At 49.3% G+C, this 17,856-nt stretch overlaps 1 protein-coding gene across 1 annotated transcript in view; it reads right to left on the reverse strand.

Moving 5' to 3' along the window:
* Positions 1-529: 529 nt before the first annotated feature.
* The window catches only part of LOC8028548 (pre-mRNA 3' end processing protein WDR33), a 47,032-nt gene continuing 29,705 nt past the window's right edge, over positions 530-17,856 (reverse strand). The window contains exons 13-18 of the mRNA XM_040223802.3: positions 17,387-17,479; positions 15,745-15,966; positions 13,845-14,102; positions 12,284-12,483; positions 9,840-10,158; positions 530-744 (exon numbers count right to left, since the gene is read on the reverse strand). Coding sequence (XP_040079736.1) covers positions 530-744; positions 9,840-10,158; positions 12,284-12,483; positions 13,845-14,102; positions 15,745-15,966; positions 17,387-17,479 — 1,307 coding nt within the window. The remainder of the gene's footprint in view (positions 745-9,839; positions 10,159-12,283; positions 12,484-13,844; positions 14,103-15,744; positions 15,967-17,386; positions 17,480-17,856) is intronic.

A 17,856-nucleotide genomic window follows, 5' to 3' on the forward strand; every position in this document is an offset into this window, starting at 1 on the left:
GAGTTGCCCAGGATGACGACTTCACTGGATCCAAAATGTTCTGAGCTTGAAGTTTGTTCAGCTCTTCGTGTACCATTGTCCGCAGATCGAGGAGAACTAGTCGACACATCAAAAATTTTGGTGTTGCCTCTTGGTTGAGGTCAATGTGCAGTGAAAGGCCGACGTGTCCATCGAGGGTTCTTTTGAACACCTTGTCATGCTTTGCGATAATATCGTCGAGAGCTCTCGGCGAGTCAGCATGTACTCCGAACACCTTGATGTCAAAGCGGATAACCAGTCTCGCCCCAGGAGGCTTGCTCCTGCTCCAGTAACCATGTAGAGGTTGAGAGGAGCTTCTTTCGCCTTGAATCGCGCGGTAACAGGGAGTTATCCAGCGAGCTGCATCTTGTCTCCAGCCTATACGTTCGAGCTGAGGTGGCCGATCTTGCCAAACGCGAGAAATAGTCTTAGAGCTGCTGATAGAATGCGTCACACCGGAGTCCACTTCCATTTTCAGAGGTCGTCCGTCCACCAGGAGCTTACTGATGATTCAAGATGTGTCCCCTTGAGTGACGCTGTTCGCAGCAAAGAGGTCTCCATCCATCTCATCTTGCGTAGCTGTCAACTGATGGGTGTGACTTGGCGAGCGTTCTTGCGCCTTGTGTTGAGCTTTGCACTTGAAACATGCTTCTTCGAGGTGTCCCTTTTTGTGGCAAAATTTCCACGTGGCTTTTGCGGGCTTACATTCATCAGGTGAATGCATGCCTGTGCAATGGAAACATGATTTCTTTGATGGTTTCACCCCCTTACTTGTGGTTGCAGTACAACTGTGCACTTTCCCTTCTGGTTTCTGCATTTGGAGTTGCTGGCTGGAGGCAGACTCTGTTGCCAATGCAAGAGCGTAGGCACGGTCGAAGGTGATGTTCCGTTCCACTAGCAAACGTTGCTAAGGGTGGGAACCCTCAGTATCACCTGGAGTGGTAGCACAGAGGACAATCCTCTCGCTGGGGCATGCAGAACCTGTCGTCTTTCTTGTGACAAACTGGCATCTGACTCGGGTGTGGCTGCCGTGGCCATTGCCGGAGTGGGTGTGGTCTGTGCGGTCATCACTGGGCCGAAGTTACAATCAGCAGCGATCTTTCGCAGTGCGGCCACATACTCGGAGATGGACTCTGTTGGTGTTTGGTTCCGTTGATGGGACTTGAACCGACTGAGTAGTTTCGCTGGCTTGGGGTCATAGTGTTCGTTGAGGCTCTTGATGATGTCCTCAAACTCGACCTCTGAAGGCTTCTTGGGCGACCTCCGAAGGCTTCTTGGGCGCGAGCAGGGCTCGTACGGTGTCATAGGTTGATTCACCGCAGGACGTCAGGAGGACGGCTCGCTTCTTTGTGGAGCTTAGCCTCGAAGTAGAATTCGAGGTGTTCCAACTACGAACTTTAGTTTCCGCCGGGGAAAAACTCCGGAATCCGTCCGTGATGAGCGGAGTCGTCCATCCTTCGAAAAACTTCCTCGTCGCCAGTTTTACATACTCCGGGTAAATATGTTTATTTAAACCGTAACAGAACGGCGCAGCGAGATGCACGCTGCGTCGGAGGTAGAGAGCGTCTGGGCGGGCCCCTGTTAACAGCCATCTCCGTGTACGAAACTTGATCAGTGCGAGCGGGTCTCGCTCGGCGGTTGGACTTCGCACGTGAGTTCTTATACGCGTAGTCGCGGTATATAGCTGAGCGCGCCGCCGGATACTAGCAATATATATCGGGCATCTCTTCCCAAGAGAAAGTTACCGGACTTCAGTAGATCCTCGATTGCTGTCCACGAAAACCGTGTTTTATCGCGATGTCCACGAGAAGAACAAGCGCGTCTCCTACCGTTACCGAGCTTCCGTCTCCAAGTAGAGTCGCAAACTCGGAGAGGAACACGGAATTATTTCGGTTGAAGTTGGGGGCAGAGGCCGGTCTTCATCAGCTGCCGGATGCAGGACAGTCATCTTCACAACTTGAATTCCCGCCACGATCATCGTCAGTGCTGTCATTCGGCGCCTCAATTAAGCGGTTGTTTCCTCAGGGCATGTGCAGTTGAACGTGGGCGGCAAAAGTTCGTTTCAAGCATCCGTATTATAGGCCTAGGGCCTCCGTCGTAGCTAGCCGATCTCAGCGTTTGGGAAAAGTTAATCTTCTATCAGCATAAAATTTGAATGGGAGATATATGATGACACGAGGAAGACATCATAGTAACGTTTGTGCAGTAGTGAGAAGTTCATGCGTAAACGCTGGCCTCAACTTTGATACCCTGTGAGGATGCGGCTTGCTTTTCGCAGTAACAAGAAGCGGACGTTTGGCAAACAAAATGTGTGTAAGGCTCCAGACGAACAAATTTCAGTTGTAGTTCACTGGTACTAGGCGGGATTACTGACATTGAGCTCAAAGATGCACTCGTGGGGTGAGGTGACTAAGCCACGACTTACTACATTCGCATACGCACGCACAATATCTGGTGTTTCGGGAACCAAGGAAAGTGCAACGGTCTTCGTTTTTGTATCGCTCGAGAATGAGTGTATTGTACGTTCGTGAAAAGCCAGATAATCGAAATCGCAAGCAGCGCGTTCGGTCGCGGCGTCATAGCATGAGATGAAGCTGCTCAGTCGAAACCGAAATTGAGTGGCCAACTAGTTCCCAGAGTGCACTGCGTGGTATTTCGCCGCGATGGGGCGCGTCGGTTTTGGAAGAAGTCCAATAAAATAACTTTCACTACCAGTGATATATTTTTTATGCGAAATATGAAATGTGTTGAAGTTGAAAGCATAAAAATAAACTGCAGCCGAGGAGGTTATAAATACTAGGAGGGGGCAGGTTGCAATATGTGTGAAGCCTAGCTAGTTATAAAAACTTAGTTTAAAGGCCGACGGCCAGACACGAGATTCTGCAAGGCAGAAGATCCTTCTCACCATAAGAGAGGAGGAAACAGGCAACAGTGGACAGGGTATAAGGAGTGAGAGGAGGAAGCGGGGGAAAAGTGGAAAGCGCAAACTGCTCGTCAGTCTTTAAACAATGTTGTGGTCAACATGACCGTAGATGTCACGTGTGAGATGGATGGTTGATTGTAGGATTCCTTGCAGGCTACATGTGAAGCAAGCATTTAAGCAAGCGGTTTTTGAGGCGAATCACGAGCAGACGACAAACCGCTGCTGGTACACGGGACGATCAGGGCCATCGCAAGGGAGAAACCGAAAGCCTGGTGTCGCTATATTTCCTCCACCTACAGGATGGGCGCAAAATGCGGAAACGATAGATTTCGGTCGTTGGTCGCGGCGGTGGCTGGATCCCATTGAAGTGGAGTGTGGTCTGCTCCGTGCACTTCCAATAGTCAATAAAACATCTCCGAACCTCGTGTCAAGTTGAGCTGGTTCAATTTGTCAAGACAGCAATAAAACGTCCCAGTGAACGACCTGCAGAGCGGCCGCAACGAAAAGAATAAGCCAAACGTATTGTAGCGTGATAGAGAGCAATGAGAGCGCAGCTATCAAATTTGCAGGTGGACACAAAAATCATTGCTTAAAAGTACCTAGTATTGGTTCAACCTGTCGGGTTGACATAGTTACTCAAGCATGTGTGTATATAATTTGTTTTTGCTTTGACTCCTGTAGTAATTAGTAGCCAGGAGATAAAAAGAAAACTCCCCACTGATGCACGCAGATGCAAGGTACATTACCCAAAACACGCCAACAGGCGATCGTTACAGCGCTGACGTTCCACGTTGAATACTATCATTTTCAGGATAGTAACGGTCTGTAGAAAACAGAATGCATTTACTTTATAGTTGTGGGTACATAACGAAGCGCAGCAGGCATAGAATCGGTAGGCTGGGCACGGGACACAGTTTCTAGCTGCGATGACTGACCAATAAAACGCACCAGCACCACGCACCCTGCTACCCGCAACCATCAACCACGCAATGGTCACGTTGGCCCGATAAGTGAGGAGGGTAAGGAGGAAAATGAGAGAGGCGAGGCATCAAAGGAGCATGGCTTGTGGAGGCTACGTGGCTGACGTCCCGCCCCCTAGCTCCTACCCTTCTAATCTCTTTGACTGCAGCACAACTCAATGCATCAAATGAAGTTATAAGAAACAGTAACAATTTTTTGGGTTATTGTTTCTTGTTAACACTTTTATCAACATGGTCCTAAACACATTTTTAACATTGCATTCTTTTTCGACCGTTATGAGTTGCAGGCTTCCTGCCTTGTGCGACTGTCTTTGCTAAAAAAAAGAAATTCAACAGCAACCCTTTTGCATTGACACAACGGTACGAAAATAATCCCAACAATTTATACTTAAACATTCGGCGAGCAATTTTCTCTTACAATATTTTGCCACCAAGGGGAGAGGCATAACGGCGCAAGCGCGTCGATTCTCCTGCAAGAATGACGATCGCTTTCCGCAATGCTTGGATAGAAAATGACGTACCATTGTGATTCACACGATAACCAGCGACCTCTGCGCTTCCCCGTGCCCCATTGTTTGGCAGCACCAGGAGTTTCAAAGTCAATTTTAGGACGATGTGAAATGCGGGATATTTTGAAGATTTGGGAATTTCTCACGGAACGCGGGACATGAGCTTTCAGTGCAGGACAGTCTTGCGAGTCGCGGGACGGGTGATCACTCTACACGAGACCGGCGAAACTTGCTTTTAACGAGTTGTGCCTTTTTCCTGCGGCACTGCGCTTCCGTAAAAATTGCCACGTGTTCTCCACGGAAATTTTCACGGCTTACACAGGGTTTTAAAGAATTTGTTCTGCGAATGATGACGAACGAGTAGAAAATGTGTCTTTAGCATGCTGCCGCCAGCCTCCACAATGCTCCAGAAACATGATTTTTCAACATGAAAGATCGCCGTTTGGTGGCCGCATTCGCGGAGTGGGGATAGATCAGTGGTCTTTGCTCTCCTCTAAAGATTCGTGATCAGAAGTTGGCTAAAGCCAAGACGAGCCAGCAGCTAGACAATGCCTAGAGCCACTAAATGAGCTGCGCTTAGCGTATCGGCACTCCGTTCCCCGACATTGTTGTGGGCGCCGCCATTTTGGCTCGTATGCAGAGCAGACGCAACTTCCGATCGTCATGATTGAAAAGTGCGACTTCCTCAGCATTAGATTTGGTGTTGGAAGCTCATGCAATATTGCTCTGCTCTGCTGCGAACTGTGAAAATATTTGTGGACGGCGGAAAAACGTGTCCTGTGATTTCAGATAAAGCTTCAGATAACTGGCAACCATGATTGTAAGACACAATATGGCTAAGTGTCGTTACTCTGAAGCGTAGCTTATTTAGTGGCACTAACAATGCCTGTCAGCTCAGAGCACAGGCAAGCAGAAGGGAGAGAGCAAATAGTAGGGGTGGCTGCCGTGCGGTGGAGCCACCCAGACGCACAAACCTGTCGTGTAGTGAAGCCAACTATCTCTTCTGTAGGAGATTCAATAATGTCGCCCCAACAGCACAGACAGCAAGAAATCCCAATGTCCTTGACTGATAGTTTAGAGCTCGGGGCCAGCTCGCTGTTTTTAGCGGAATATTATTTCTTATTTTTCTTACCTTTCACCCGCACATGACCCGGTGACAACTATTTCTGCACGTGCAATTCAAGGCAATCGCCAAAGCCCCGAACTGCCGCCAAAGCAGGCGGCCAAGCGTTCTCCGCGTTTGCGCTGCACAAGCGCGGCCCGGCCGTGCTCGTTTCGTAGTTTCAGTACTTTGCCTCAACGAAACTTGTTAGAATCAGGGTGGTCACATTCAGAAAACTGTTCCACATGTTGTTAAAAAGCGTATATATGATAAATACTACATGCTAGAAAAAAATATGAGGAGTTTACAATTTTCTGCAATGCCGAATTGGAGTGCAGCTCTTGAGTCGGAGGAGGAAAGGTTATGGCTCTCCTCTGCTGTTCCAGTCCCATTTAAAGTGAAATTTTCGATAAATTTAACAGGAAAACATTTCCGCCAAGTTTAGCGAAAATTTCCCGGCTAAATTTAAAGGGGAAACTGAATTGGTGTTGAGGTCATGCGACATCAATTTCTCCGCTATATTTAGCGGGGAAATGTTTTTGCCAAATTTAGTGGAAAGGTTTCCGCTGAATTTCACGTCACGTGATGTCACCTTCATTCACGCGACGTCACGAGGGTAAAATTTTCCCGCTAAATTTGGTGGGAAAGTTTTCCCCGCTAAATTTAGCGGAAAATTTTCCCGGGTCGAGTGGCGTCACGATGGTAAAGTTTTCCCGCTAAACTTGGCGGGAACTTATCCTGCTAAATGTAGCGGAACAATCTCCCCGCTAAATTTAGCAGGAAAATTTCCCCGCTAGATTTAGTGGAAAAATTTCACCCTCGTGAAGTTGCACGTGACGTCATGCGTGATGTCGCTATGGGAAACGTCCCATTATGCAACGCACGGTTACGCCGACGGCGATGCCGCTCAACCTGGAAACAGGCACCGAAGAGCTGTGCTCTAAAACAAAAACGAACGTCCGCTGGCGGCGCTATTTAGCCATTCTTGCATGTTGTCAGATCGAATATCAGGCCTGGACACCTCTTGGAGAGAAACCGACAGGCATAGCGTAACTTATATAGGAGGCACTGGACGAGCACAGTGAAAAAATGGCGGCTCCCAGTACCATGGCTGCGGTCGCTTTGGCGGCATCCTCGCAACTGCGATTTTCAATACGGGACGATATTGCACTCGGTTCGCCCAGGGCACTTGATGGTGTAGAGCTGGTCCTGCCTCTAGCACATGAACATGCACGTCAACATTTTCATATGCAGCGCCCCCCCCCCCCCCTATAGACACACACACGTTACTGGATTACCTCAGTTGTGAAACTCCAGCGAAAGGGGCTCACCCACCCACCTCAGTCAGCCTCCCGTCGTTTGAAGCGCCATCTAAATTTTAGTTTCATAACTGTGTGTTCCATAGAGTACGATGGAACATCATCTGGACGCTGTGCTTCGAAACATTCCATAGAACACACTGCAGTTACCATAGCAGCCATCCGGCGCGTTGAACGACGGGAGGCGAATCTAAAGCGCGATCCAAACCAACGCTTCTTTTTGCGGCTGTAGGTCGTGCGCGCCCCGGATGTCACGTATTTCCTTACGTTTTTGCTCTTTCCGGCGCGCTTTCTGAGTCAGAACTAGGGGTGTCGCGAACTTTTGTCGAACCGGATTTTTAGGTCAAACTTTAGCGGTTCGACCCAGTCGAACCGGTTCGACGAACCTTCGAACTTTTCACCAAAATCGACAGGTTCGACTTTGTGGACAGTGTGGCCAGACCTTGATACAAGCATGTCTAGGTTTGGAGAATTTTTTTTTTTATGCGAAGGGTTATTTTATTTTATGAACAGTTGCAATTAAAAGAAACCAATTCTAATCACTGAAGAAGTTAATACCTTAATTTTTTGTAGTGTATTAACTGAAATAACCAATCAGCGCTGCCCTTAATTAATCCCTTAGCCATTACCATCCAATCCGAAGCCAACTGGCCAGCCTGTCGCGCATGCGCACACGAGTCGAACCTCAATACAAGGTTCGTCGAACATTCCACTAAAAGTTCGAAAAAGTCGAACTTGGTCGAACTCGAACCTCGGCCGGTTCGTGACACCCCTAGTCAGAACCGTTTCGCTTTGGTTTGGACGGGCCACCTTCGGGCAAGCGCGCACGCAGGCACGAGCGCACTCTGGCAGTCACTTTCCTCGCGTCGGAAACGGGAGGAAAATTCATAGATGCAGCTATACTCGCAAGCAAGCAAAGTGCAACTACAGTGTACTACTGTAGTGCAACTGCGACAGACTGGCCGGCCAGACGGCGAAGAAACGCGGAGCCGGAACTAGCTTGCCCTCCACCGATTGGTCGGGACACAGGAGCGCCCTACTACGTCACTGCGTGTTTTTGTGCGCGTTGAGAAAGAAGTCGAAATCAACCAACCTTTTTATGCGCGCCCGGAAGGAGCGAAGAACCGGCGCGACGTCACGAAATACGTCACATCCGGGGCGCGCATGACCTACAGCCGCAAAAAGAAGCGTTGGTTTGGATCGCGCTTTAGGGGGGTACTGCTCACGCAAGCTGTGTCTACAAGCCGTTTCGTAACCGAGCTAATCTAATAACGTTGACACACACACAAAAAAAGTGCTCTTTAATGTAAATCTAATTATACCACCAACTACAGTTTGATTCAGAACTTATTCTCGACGTAAGCCACTTTATACCATGAAGTGGCAAGAATTTTGTTTGTAAGAAAGCTCTATCTGCTGTAATCTGACAACAACAGGATCACTTCTGATCTTACGTACAGAGTAGGTAAGATCAGAAGCTAACTTGTGCCAATACAGAGAGCAAGCGTTCGAAAATCTGTCTTTGGTGCATTGGAACGCAGAGGGGTACACCAATCAGAGGACAACATAGCAAACAAGCCCGTATTTGCCCACACCAAATGTGGGCACTGCGTGAGCGCAGAAACCAGATTCGCGTGAGGTAATGCGTCTGTGCATGTGCCGTGGCAACAGTGCCACCACGGAGGCATGACGTCAAAGCCGCGTGCTAATCTATACTTAAAAAAAGCTGGTGCACGTTATTCGGTAAACTAACGCAGTATTCAATATATTTTCTTGCGATGTACCAAGTTTGCTAATTGACAGATTGACAAGCTAAGTTTTTAAATGTTAATTTGAGTGCAAACCCTCCAATACAAAGGTCGTAGAGCGTACCGAGAAACACTCCATCATGCCGGTAAGCACATACAACAAAAATAAAACCTTACTAAATTTGTGCCCCTTCCCTTTCCTTCACCATGGAACTGGTAGGTCTTTATCTTGTATTTACCAGCATTGTAGCCACCGACGTGCGATCCACTTAGAAAGATGTTAACTCCAAAGTCAAACCAGACACCTGCTGGTCTTGGGAGCTTACTCTGAAATTTAGATTCAGTATATTTTGACAAGGGGCTGCTGCTTCATCAGCTGAAGACAAAACAATGGGTGCTAGTTATCCACATAGCCATAACAAGCAAGCTGAAAGTAGGCAGCAACTGCCATTGCCAAGACTGACTTGCATTACTCCAATGGAGACCCAATGGAAAATAACGAAATATTTGGCCCCCATAACGGGCGGCCGATCCACTGTTGGAAAGCAGTAGAAGCAGACGGGCAAATTGACAACACTCTTATTATTTCAACGTCTCGACAGGACCAGGATGATCTTGTTGATACTCGATGCACGATGAAGTCGATGAGAGTCTGGCCCATGATGATACAGACATCCACACTTGCTTTCCCAGCGCCCTCAACCACACAGGCATGTTTCCCACCTCGCCCACGAGTCAATCACCGATTCCACGGAGTAGCACACACGAGGCGACGAAGAGTTAACGGAACGAAGACCAAAAAGACGATGTGGGTGTCAACCTGCTGCCAGGAGTGCATGATCTGGCCGAACCTTTCGAGAAACCGCCTTGCTGCACCCAATGTTCAGGTGGCAACCACAGTTCAAACCACGAGCAAGAGACCGCACGTGAACAAAACGGCCCCCCTCCCACCCCCCCCAACAGGCATATCCACTCTCGAAAGTCCCAGCTGTAACCACTGTCCGTTCAGATCCCCACGCGGAAATCTCTACCTGGATAAACAAAATGCCCTCCCGCCAAAACCTTCGCCTTCGCTCCCTTCCAAAAAAAAAAAAAATGCATGAAACGAGGATGTCTCAGTGTCCCCTCGCGCCCCTGCCCCCCCTGCCGCGGAACATGCCCCCTCCGCCCCCTCTCATGCCGCCCCTTCCGCCCCTGAATCCCCCCCTGCTAAAGCCCCCTCGCCCGAAGCCCCCCCTGCCCCCTCCCCAGCCCCCCCTCTGCATCTTGGAGTCGGGGCCGCCCCCCCCAGAGTCCTGGCCCCCTTCCCAGGGGCGCTTGTGGCCCCCCCCGCCGCCGCCGTCCTGCCCGGAGGGTGTGCTGTCTCCCTGGAACCAGCCCTGGCTGTTGTTGTTGCTGTTGTTGTTGCCGCTGTTGTTCTGTGCGCCCCTCTTCAGGGGGCTGCCCCCGGCTCCGCCCCCTCTCCACATCTGCTGCTGCTGCGGCTGGTGCTGGTAGAAGCCACCGTCGTTGGGTGCGCCACCCCCATCCCCTTGAGGCTGCTGGAACTGCTGCTGCTGCTGAGGAGAGAGAGGGCATTGCCGTAGCTTCAGCAGCGATTGTTGCCCGCTCCTAAATTTCGTACCTCGTAATAAGCTGACTATGTTCCAACGACTGAAATGGTTAATAAGAAATATTGAGAACTCACTCGCAACAGTTTTTTCTATTTACTGCAGTTATCACTATGTTAAAATTGCAGTAAAAAAAAGCAATGCGTCAACCCGCACAGGTTACATAAAATAAAAAAAATTGAAGATGCTTACGAATCTCGGTAATGCGAAATTAGAGCGCAGCTATTGAAGAGGAGGAAGGGAGGGTATGCCCCTCTTCCTCCTCTATACCCTCTCTTCCTCTCCCCTCCTCTTTCTCGTCCAGCTAAATTTAGCTGGAAAACTGATGCCCCATGACCTCAAACACCAATTCAATTTCCCCGCTATAATTAGAGAGGAAATGATGTCATGTGACCTCATGTCAGGTCACCTATGAACAAATTCAGTTTCTCCAGTAGATTTAGTGGGAAAATTGACATCACGTGACCTCAACAAGAATTCAATTCCCCGCTAAATTTAGCGGGGAATTGACGTCACGTCACCTCAACACCAATTCAATTCCCCGCTAAATTTAGTGGGAAATTGAATTGCTGTTGAGGTCATGTGACGTCAACTTTACCGCTAAATTTAGCGCGGCTCCGCCGAAACACGGAAACATGTGCCTAAGAGCTGCGCTCTAAAGCAGTGCATAAAAGTTCCAGCAAACCCACTTAGCCCCGTTCTCCGTCGTTGGCTCGGGCCTAGAGCCACTGAATAAGCTACATTTAGAGCAGGGGGTACCTTTCCCTCCTGAGAGACGCACGTCGTTCTCGATCGACAGCAGAGAAGAAACTTCCCGATCTCACCACCGACGCAATAAAGCGGAACAGAAGCCTACGTACCTCGTAAACAATAATGGACGTAGTAGGGAGCCACATAGTTATGCACGAATAAATGGACGGATCTGCTAGTACGGTGCTTACACTGGAAGAATACTTCAGTTGGGTTCCAGGATGGCCAAGAACGTTTGGGAGCTCAGGGCACCCGAGAGGGTACTCTGAAAGAACCCATGGGTTCTTAAAAACCCAGTTTGAGAACCCGTGGTTCAGGGTATCGACACTCCACTTCCTGACTGCCTTGTGGGCGTCCCCATTTTGTTGCCTAGTGCAGAGCAGGTGCAGTTCGAAATATAGTCGTGCAATTCGAAAATGCAATTCCTCAGCTTTAAATACGGTGTTGGGAAGCTCAGGCGCCATCGTTCTGCTCCGTCGCAGGTTGTTCTAGCAATTCTGGAGGACGAAGGAATGTCTCCAGTGAATTCGGGTATTCCCCACGACAACTTGAGCTGAAGTGTCCGATCCGGCCTCTCACTGCGTCTGCGGTCCCCGCAAGCTCCGTTACCTCTCGATTTATCGAATAGTCCGAAGTACGAGACCTCAACTTGGTGCTCCGTTCCCGGTTTGTGCTGCAGATCTCTCGAAAACTGGCAGGTACGCCAGAGAAGCACGAAGGACCGTTTCAGCTCGGGTTGTCCGCGACGGCGCAGCTTCAGATGACTGGTCACAATGGTTTTAAGCAACGAGGTGGCTCAAGTGCCGTCACACCAAAGCGTGGCTTATTTAGTGGCTTCGAAGGCCCGTTCGCGCACTTACGTTTGCTTACGATCGAGCTCTTTTCATTTCTTGGGACGAGAAAATGCACTGGCACGCTGGCGCCGTTTCTGAGCTGACCCTGGAACCGCGTTTCACTAGAACGAAGGTTGTGCGGTATTTGCGAGATCAAATCTACGTACCACCTACGTCACCTATAACACTGTCGTAAGTTTTTTGTGCCAAGAAAGAAAGAATGATGCATGAAAAAATAGGAAATATATGGAAACTGCAAGTGTTTCACAGCTACCAATAGATTGCATTAATCTGTTTTCTCGTCACAAAAGATTTAGAGGTTTTAAAGCACACGGTCGTAAGTAGTCGCAAGTGCGTGAACCAGCTTTAAGTGAGCCGGCCTCTCCAGTCCAACCTCCCTGTCGGCAGGGCCGCTGAGCCTCGCAGCGTGGGAGCCGCGGAGGAGAATTTCCGGTTTTCCTTCATTCGACACCGTGGCGGTTACCACTCACCCTGTGGAGGTTGTTGGCGTTGTTTCCGGGGTCGGCCATGCTGCGCCACTCTCCGCCCCCCTGCTGCTGCTGTCCCATGCCGGCCGGCCCCATCTGGGGAGGGGGAGCGTGGGCCAGGAACTGGGCCCCCTGGTCCTGCCCAGGCATCCCCATGGGGACCATGCCCTGGGGATGGAACGGCACGCCCATGCCGCCCATCGCTGCAAAAGATGCAATCCCAAGTTCTGTACCGCGGTAAACGGTGAGTTTCAGTACCCGTAGTACCGGTTTTCCAAAGAACCGGTAGTCGTAGTACTGGTGCCCAGAGTACCAGTTTCCCCATAGTACCTTTAGCAGTACTCGTACACAGTACCAGTTTCCCCGTAGTAAACATACCAGTACTTATAGTAACGATTTTCCTATACAAGGCTTATACTGACATCACATTACATACTTCTGACCACCACGTAAGAGGAGGAGAGGGAAGCTGCTTTTGTAAGAATTTTGAGTAACGGGTTAATCTTCTGTAATCTTTTGGGAGGAGAATATAGCGACATCTGTGCGAATCTGAGAGGCACAAAAGAGGATCCTTGTAAGAGGGGAACTCCTTCTTCCCCTCTTCTCTGGTGGTCATCGGAGCGCTCTTTGAATGACGTCAGGTGGAAACCATGCATACGACCAGTACCCATAGTACCAATTTCCCCATAGTACCTTTATCAGTACTGATCGTACCAGTTTCTGCATTGTACCAGTACACATAGTGCTAGTTTCCCTGTAGTATTTTTACCAGTGCATACGCTGCATTCACACTGGCGACTTAACCGCATCCGCAAAGCGGTTGTGAACGTGGAAAGGGATACTGAACCAAAATTTCGAGCTCACTAAACAAGGCCGGGCGGATAGGCGGGAAGCTGCAAAACCAAAAACTCTCACTCATATGGCGATATATCTAACGGATCGCCATATTTTTTGGAGAGAAGTGCGCGATTGAACCTGGCCGAAGAGGCCCATGAGACAAGGCACGTCATGATTCCCATTCTCTCTCCTCCTCGCTACATCCCATCAAGCTGGTGAACTGAAGCGAGGAGGAGAGAAGCGGGGCCGCTTCTCCTCATTCTCAAATTCTCCTGGAGGACAGTTACATCAAAGAACTCGCTTGATCGCGCCCTTTTTTTCCAAAAGTACGGCCATTCGTTTGGGATATCGATGTACGAGTGATGTTTTGGGGTTCGTAGCGTCCCGTTCAACACTTCTGCAGCCTTACTTTGCGAAATTCAAATTTTGGTTCAGTATTCCTTTTAAGATGCAATACAAATTCATGCGCAGTTGATGAAATCAAGCAGATCTGCTTCGCGAATGCAAATCAAATGCCAGTGTGAATGCAGCCTCATAGTCTCCGCTTCCGTTTAGTACCAGAGCCCATGGTACCAGTACCCATAGTACAAGTACCCATAGCACTGGATTCCCTGTTGTACCAGTTTTCCCACAATACCAGCTTTCCCATGGTGCCAGTTACCCTGCAGGACAAGTACCCACAGTATACCACTTTCCATCCCACTCCAGGCGATCAACAGGAACTCACGTCCGTTGGGTGCCTCCTGGCCTCCCGGTGCACCTCCGAAGGGGAACATCATCACTGGCGGCGGCACCGCAGTGTTGGGTCCCACCATGGCCCCCCCTCCCTGCTGCTGCGGGGCACCCTGAAAGCCCCCAGGGGGAGGGGGCACCCCCATGGGCACCCCCATGGGCATGCCCACGGGCGGGGCCATCATGGGCGGGGGAGGCTGGCTCAGGTTGGGAGGTGGCTGGCTCAGGTTGGGGCCGCCAGGAGGGATCTCCACTGGGGGAGGGAGGCCATTGTTATCGACAACGAGGCATGGGATACACTGCATTCAGGTGCAACGTCGCCAATCAAGAAAGGGCGGTTGAGTGGTTCGGTGATAGGCGATAAAATGGTCACTTTTGCCAAGTTGCATCATCTCTGTCTTGCCAAGTTGCGACAGTCCCGCCCGCTCTTCTAACACTATACTTCATTTCACCTTACGACAGACCGCAGAGGATGCTACAATCCATCAAAGCCAGCCCAATGCCATGCGAGTGGCACGTGACCCTTGAAAGGGGTGCGGTGGCACGCAGGTGCGTGTAGTCATGTGAGACATCCACAGCATGGATTGAGTGGGGTATCTCGTGGCGTTCGCTGTGGTTTATCGTAAAGTAAAACAAAGTATACCTAAAACCAAATAAGCACCTCCATAACCCCAATACAGAAAAAAAAAAAGCGGCTTGCAACACAATAAGTGCACCACACTCAAGCGGTACTGACCAACTCCAATAAGGAATGTATTTGTGAATGGCCAGTGCCGTGAAAGGTTGTGTCCAAATGCCGATTTTGTTTAGTTCACGAGACACTATTCTGCATTTGTTGCTCTAAGGTTCGTTAAATACTGAGCTGACAGCGTAGTGGGACCTACTTGCTCACCGGACCAATAAACCACCTGCCTTTCATCACCTGGGGCCCTATGTCACATGGCACGACCAAGCGGAATCAAGGGACCGGGACACTGTCATCTGCAGCGATTGGTCAGCGCCGTGCCGCTGACCAATTGCAGCAGACAGCTTTGTCCCGGTCTCTCGGTTCCGCTTGGTCCCACTGTGTGGCATACGGCGCTTGACCTCCGCTTTCTGTGCACAAGTATGGGCGGGTGCATGACCGTGCAGCAGAACACGAATGTATGATTGGTCCGGCGAGCAAATATATTCAACTGCCCGTCAGCTTTGTGGTGAATATTAGGGACATGACTGAAATACCAGACTTCATAAAAAAAAAAAGAAAGCATTTCATATATAATTTTACAGTGCAGAATGCTGAACCTTAAGTAATAAGAAAACAACTAACCTCAGTAGAGAGGGCAGAATGTTAAATGTTCAACCCTGTATATTACATTAACCAAAAGCCGCATTAAATTTTTTCAACATCTTGATTTGCAGGGATGTGTTCCTTGTCGGTAGCAGACGTAGGACAGCTACTTGACACGGTGGCATATAGATGACACTGGCTTCCAGCTTACATGATTGTGTATCTGTGTGAAAACCGCCCCTCACATAGTTGCGCACACAAACGATAGCTAGCGCCCATCTTATGGAGCCAGTTTACATCCCCCAACAACAGACAACACAAATTTTTTTTATCGAAATCTTTAAAAAGTCATTCCCGACTCATGATTAGGGACACATGTCGTTGCTGTAACTTTTGCGCCCTGCCTTCACTGCTAGTAAATGGAAGGTGAAGCAAGGTGAAGGTGCCACATTCTGCCTTCAGCGCCGATAAAGGCAGGATGTGGAAGGTGGTGGGAGAAACACAAGGTTAGAGGGTTTTTGCAGTTTTGAATCTGGATCTAAAGTTGCCGTCGGATAGACGAACACCGAGAGCCAACCAACTGCAAGCAGGGTGGTAGCGAGGAAGGAAGAAGGCCCTCACTCACCCTCCCCCTGGTCCTGTGGCGGTGCGAGCAGGAGCGGCTGCTTGTTCTCCATCCACTGCTGCTGGAAGTGCTTCGGGATGGGCTTGGAGAACGGGGTGCGCTTGTGGCCCCCGTGCCGGCCCTCCTGGCCTTCGTCCCCAAAGTCCAGCCCCGGGATGGGCAGCTCAGGGCGCTCCTTTTTCTTGGGGGGACCCAGGGGCGGCGGCACCGGGTTTTGCAGATCTGCAAGACGCCCGCCCACATTGACGAAATCAAAAGTTTAGCGACATTGCACACCCCCCGACACGGCTAGCATGGTCCTGACCCTCCGACGAATTTCGCTCAAAGACGGTGTCGACGAGCACCGAAATTTCGACGCGCTCAAGTTGGTGCCAAAGATGAGCGCGTTTTAACGAGAGTCATCTTGAGGTTACAGCACAAAAGACAAAGACAAAACGAGAGACACACAAAGAGACAAACACTGTAACCTCAAAATGAATAACCAACTCGCCCAAGCTTCCATTTTAACAAGAGCTTTCCAATCGAAAAAGAAACTCGGAAAAATATTGCTTGCCCGTGGTAATGAACAATTTCGGACGATTCACGCAGAATTATGGGAACCACGCGTGTTCCCAGGCAACTTCACACGTGAATGCAAGGAGACTAAAAGGAAACTGTAATTTGCTTGCTTTTTGAACAATGTACCGCATGTGAACAACTTTTAACCTTATATGAATGCTTGATACAACACTCCTATTAGTTAGAAATCTTGTTTCTAATTAAAATATGCCTCGAGTAGAGGCAGCTATTTGAGGTGACTGAGCAAACGGCATGACAAGCAGCGAACACTTCTGTGCCTCGACATGCCACAGGTCACTAAGAAAGCGCACGTGCATTCATGTGACCAGCACCAACCAATACAGCATACACTCTTTTCTAAAAGTCTCCTATAGGCACCAAGGTTTTCCTTTTCTTTTCCATAACTTTTCAGCTTCCAATCTCTGCCAAACATTTTTGAAAGTGCTATCCTTCCACTAACTTCAAGTAAAAATAGTTGTGAAAACACAAGAGTTGTTTTATTCCTTCAGTGTGTCACCATTCTCTATTCTCACCATACATCAGCACAGCACGTGGCTCTCGAATATCCCAGGCTCCCTCGTACGTGCCTCGACAGCTTGTGCACCGATGTGCAAAACAGTGTATTGTGTCGCCCTATCTGCTTCGTAAGACGTAAGACAATTGGAAACAGTTCTGACAGTACGCCATCTGAAGGCTGAACGAGCAGCAATGCCGAGGTATTAAAGGTTATTCTTTCTATGTCAACCTTTACAAACTTTCAAAATAAAGACACCATTGGTTTACCATGGACAAGTATCTACTACCTTGTCTGAAAAAAGCTAAATCACCTTGAAGCAGCAGCTTTCGAAATACTGCCGTCATTTGCTAATGGGTCAGTCTGGTAGACCTCTTTTTCGTCTGCTAGAGGCCCCTAAAACAGATGGCAGCTACACTTGCTTCACAGTCCACTGAAGTCATCACAGTTATCCAAGACATGGCTCAGTTTGATAGCGCATTATCAAATAAACAAATCGATCGGGGTACAAAGAGAGCGACAGAAAGGCCAGTCGTGGGCCTGTGGAAAACGAAAGCGTCCAATACTGACCGTGGACAGCGCGCACCATGTCCAGGGTAGCCTGCTCCAGGCCCATGCCCGGTATGTTGGGCGTAGCAGACGCTGGGGTTGTGGCTGGTTCGTCTGTGGAAGAAACGTGACACTCGGTATGTGTACCACTAAGCCGAGCAGTGCATCTCAAAGTTTGGGATGCTGCGCATAAACAAATCGAGGACGCAAAAGGACACCCAAGGTTACAGGATCACTGTTCCTCTTGTGTTCAACAGGCAATGTAACCTAGACTTTTGGTCTCTGCATCCAATTTCGGCAGAGGGACAAAAAGGTGAGTCTAAGGTTTCCCTAAAGGCAGTGTTTTTCCCTTTCAACAGAGACCAATGTACCGCCCCATTTTTTTTTCTTCAACAGGGTAAAGACATACAGATCTCTCTCAGGCTTTTGGCACTTTTAAGGCAAGCATTTGCTCCAGCAGAAAATGCTTTATAATCATTATATTTATTATG

Source organism: Ixodes scapularis, unplaced genomic scaffold (assembly GCF_016920785.2).
Source record: "Ixodes scapularis isolate PalLabHiFi unplaced genomic scaffold, ASM1692078v2 PGA_scaffold1__304_contigs__length_218370807, whole genome shotgun sequence".
Classification (NCBI taxonomy): Eukaryota; Metazoa; Arthropoda; class Arachnida; order Ixodida; family Ixodidae; genus Ixodes; species Ixodes scapularis.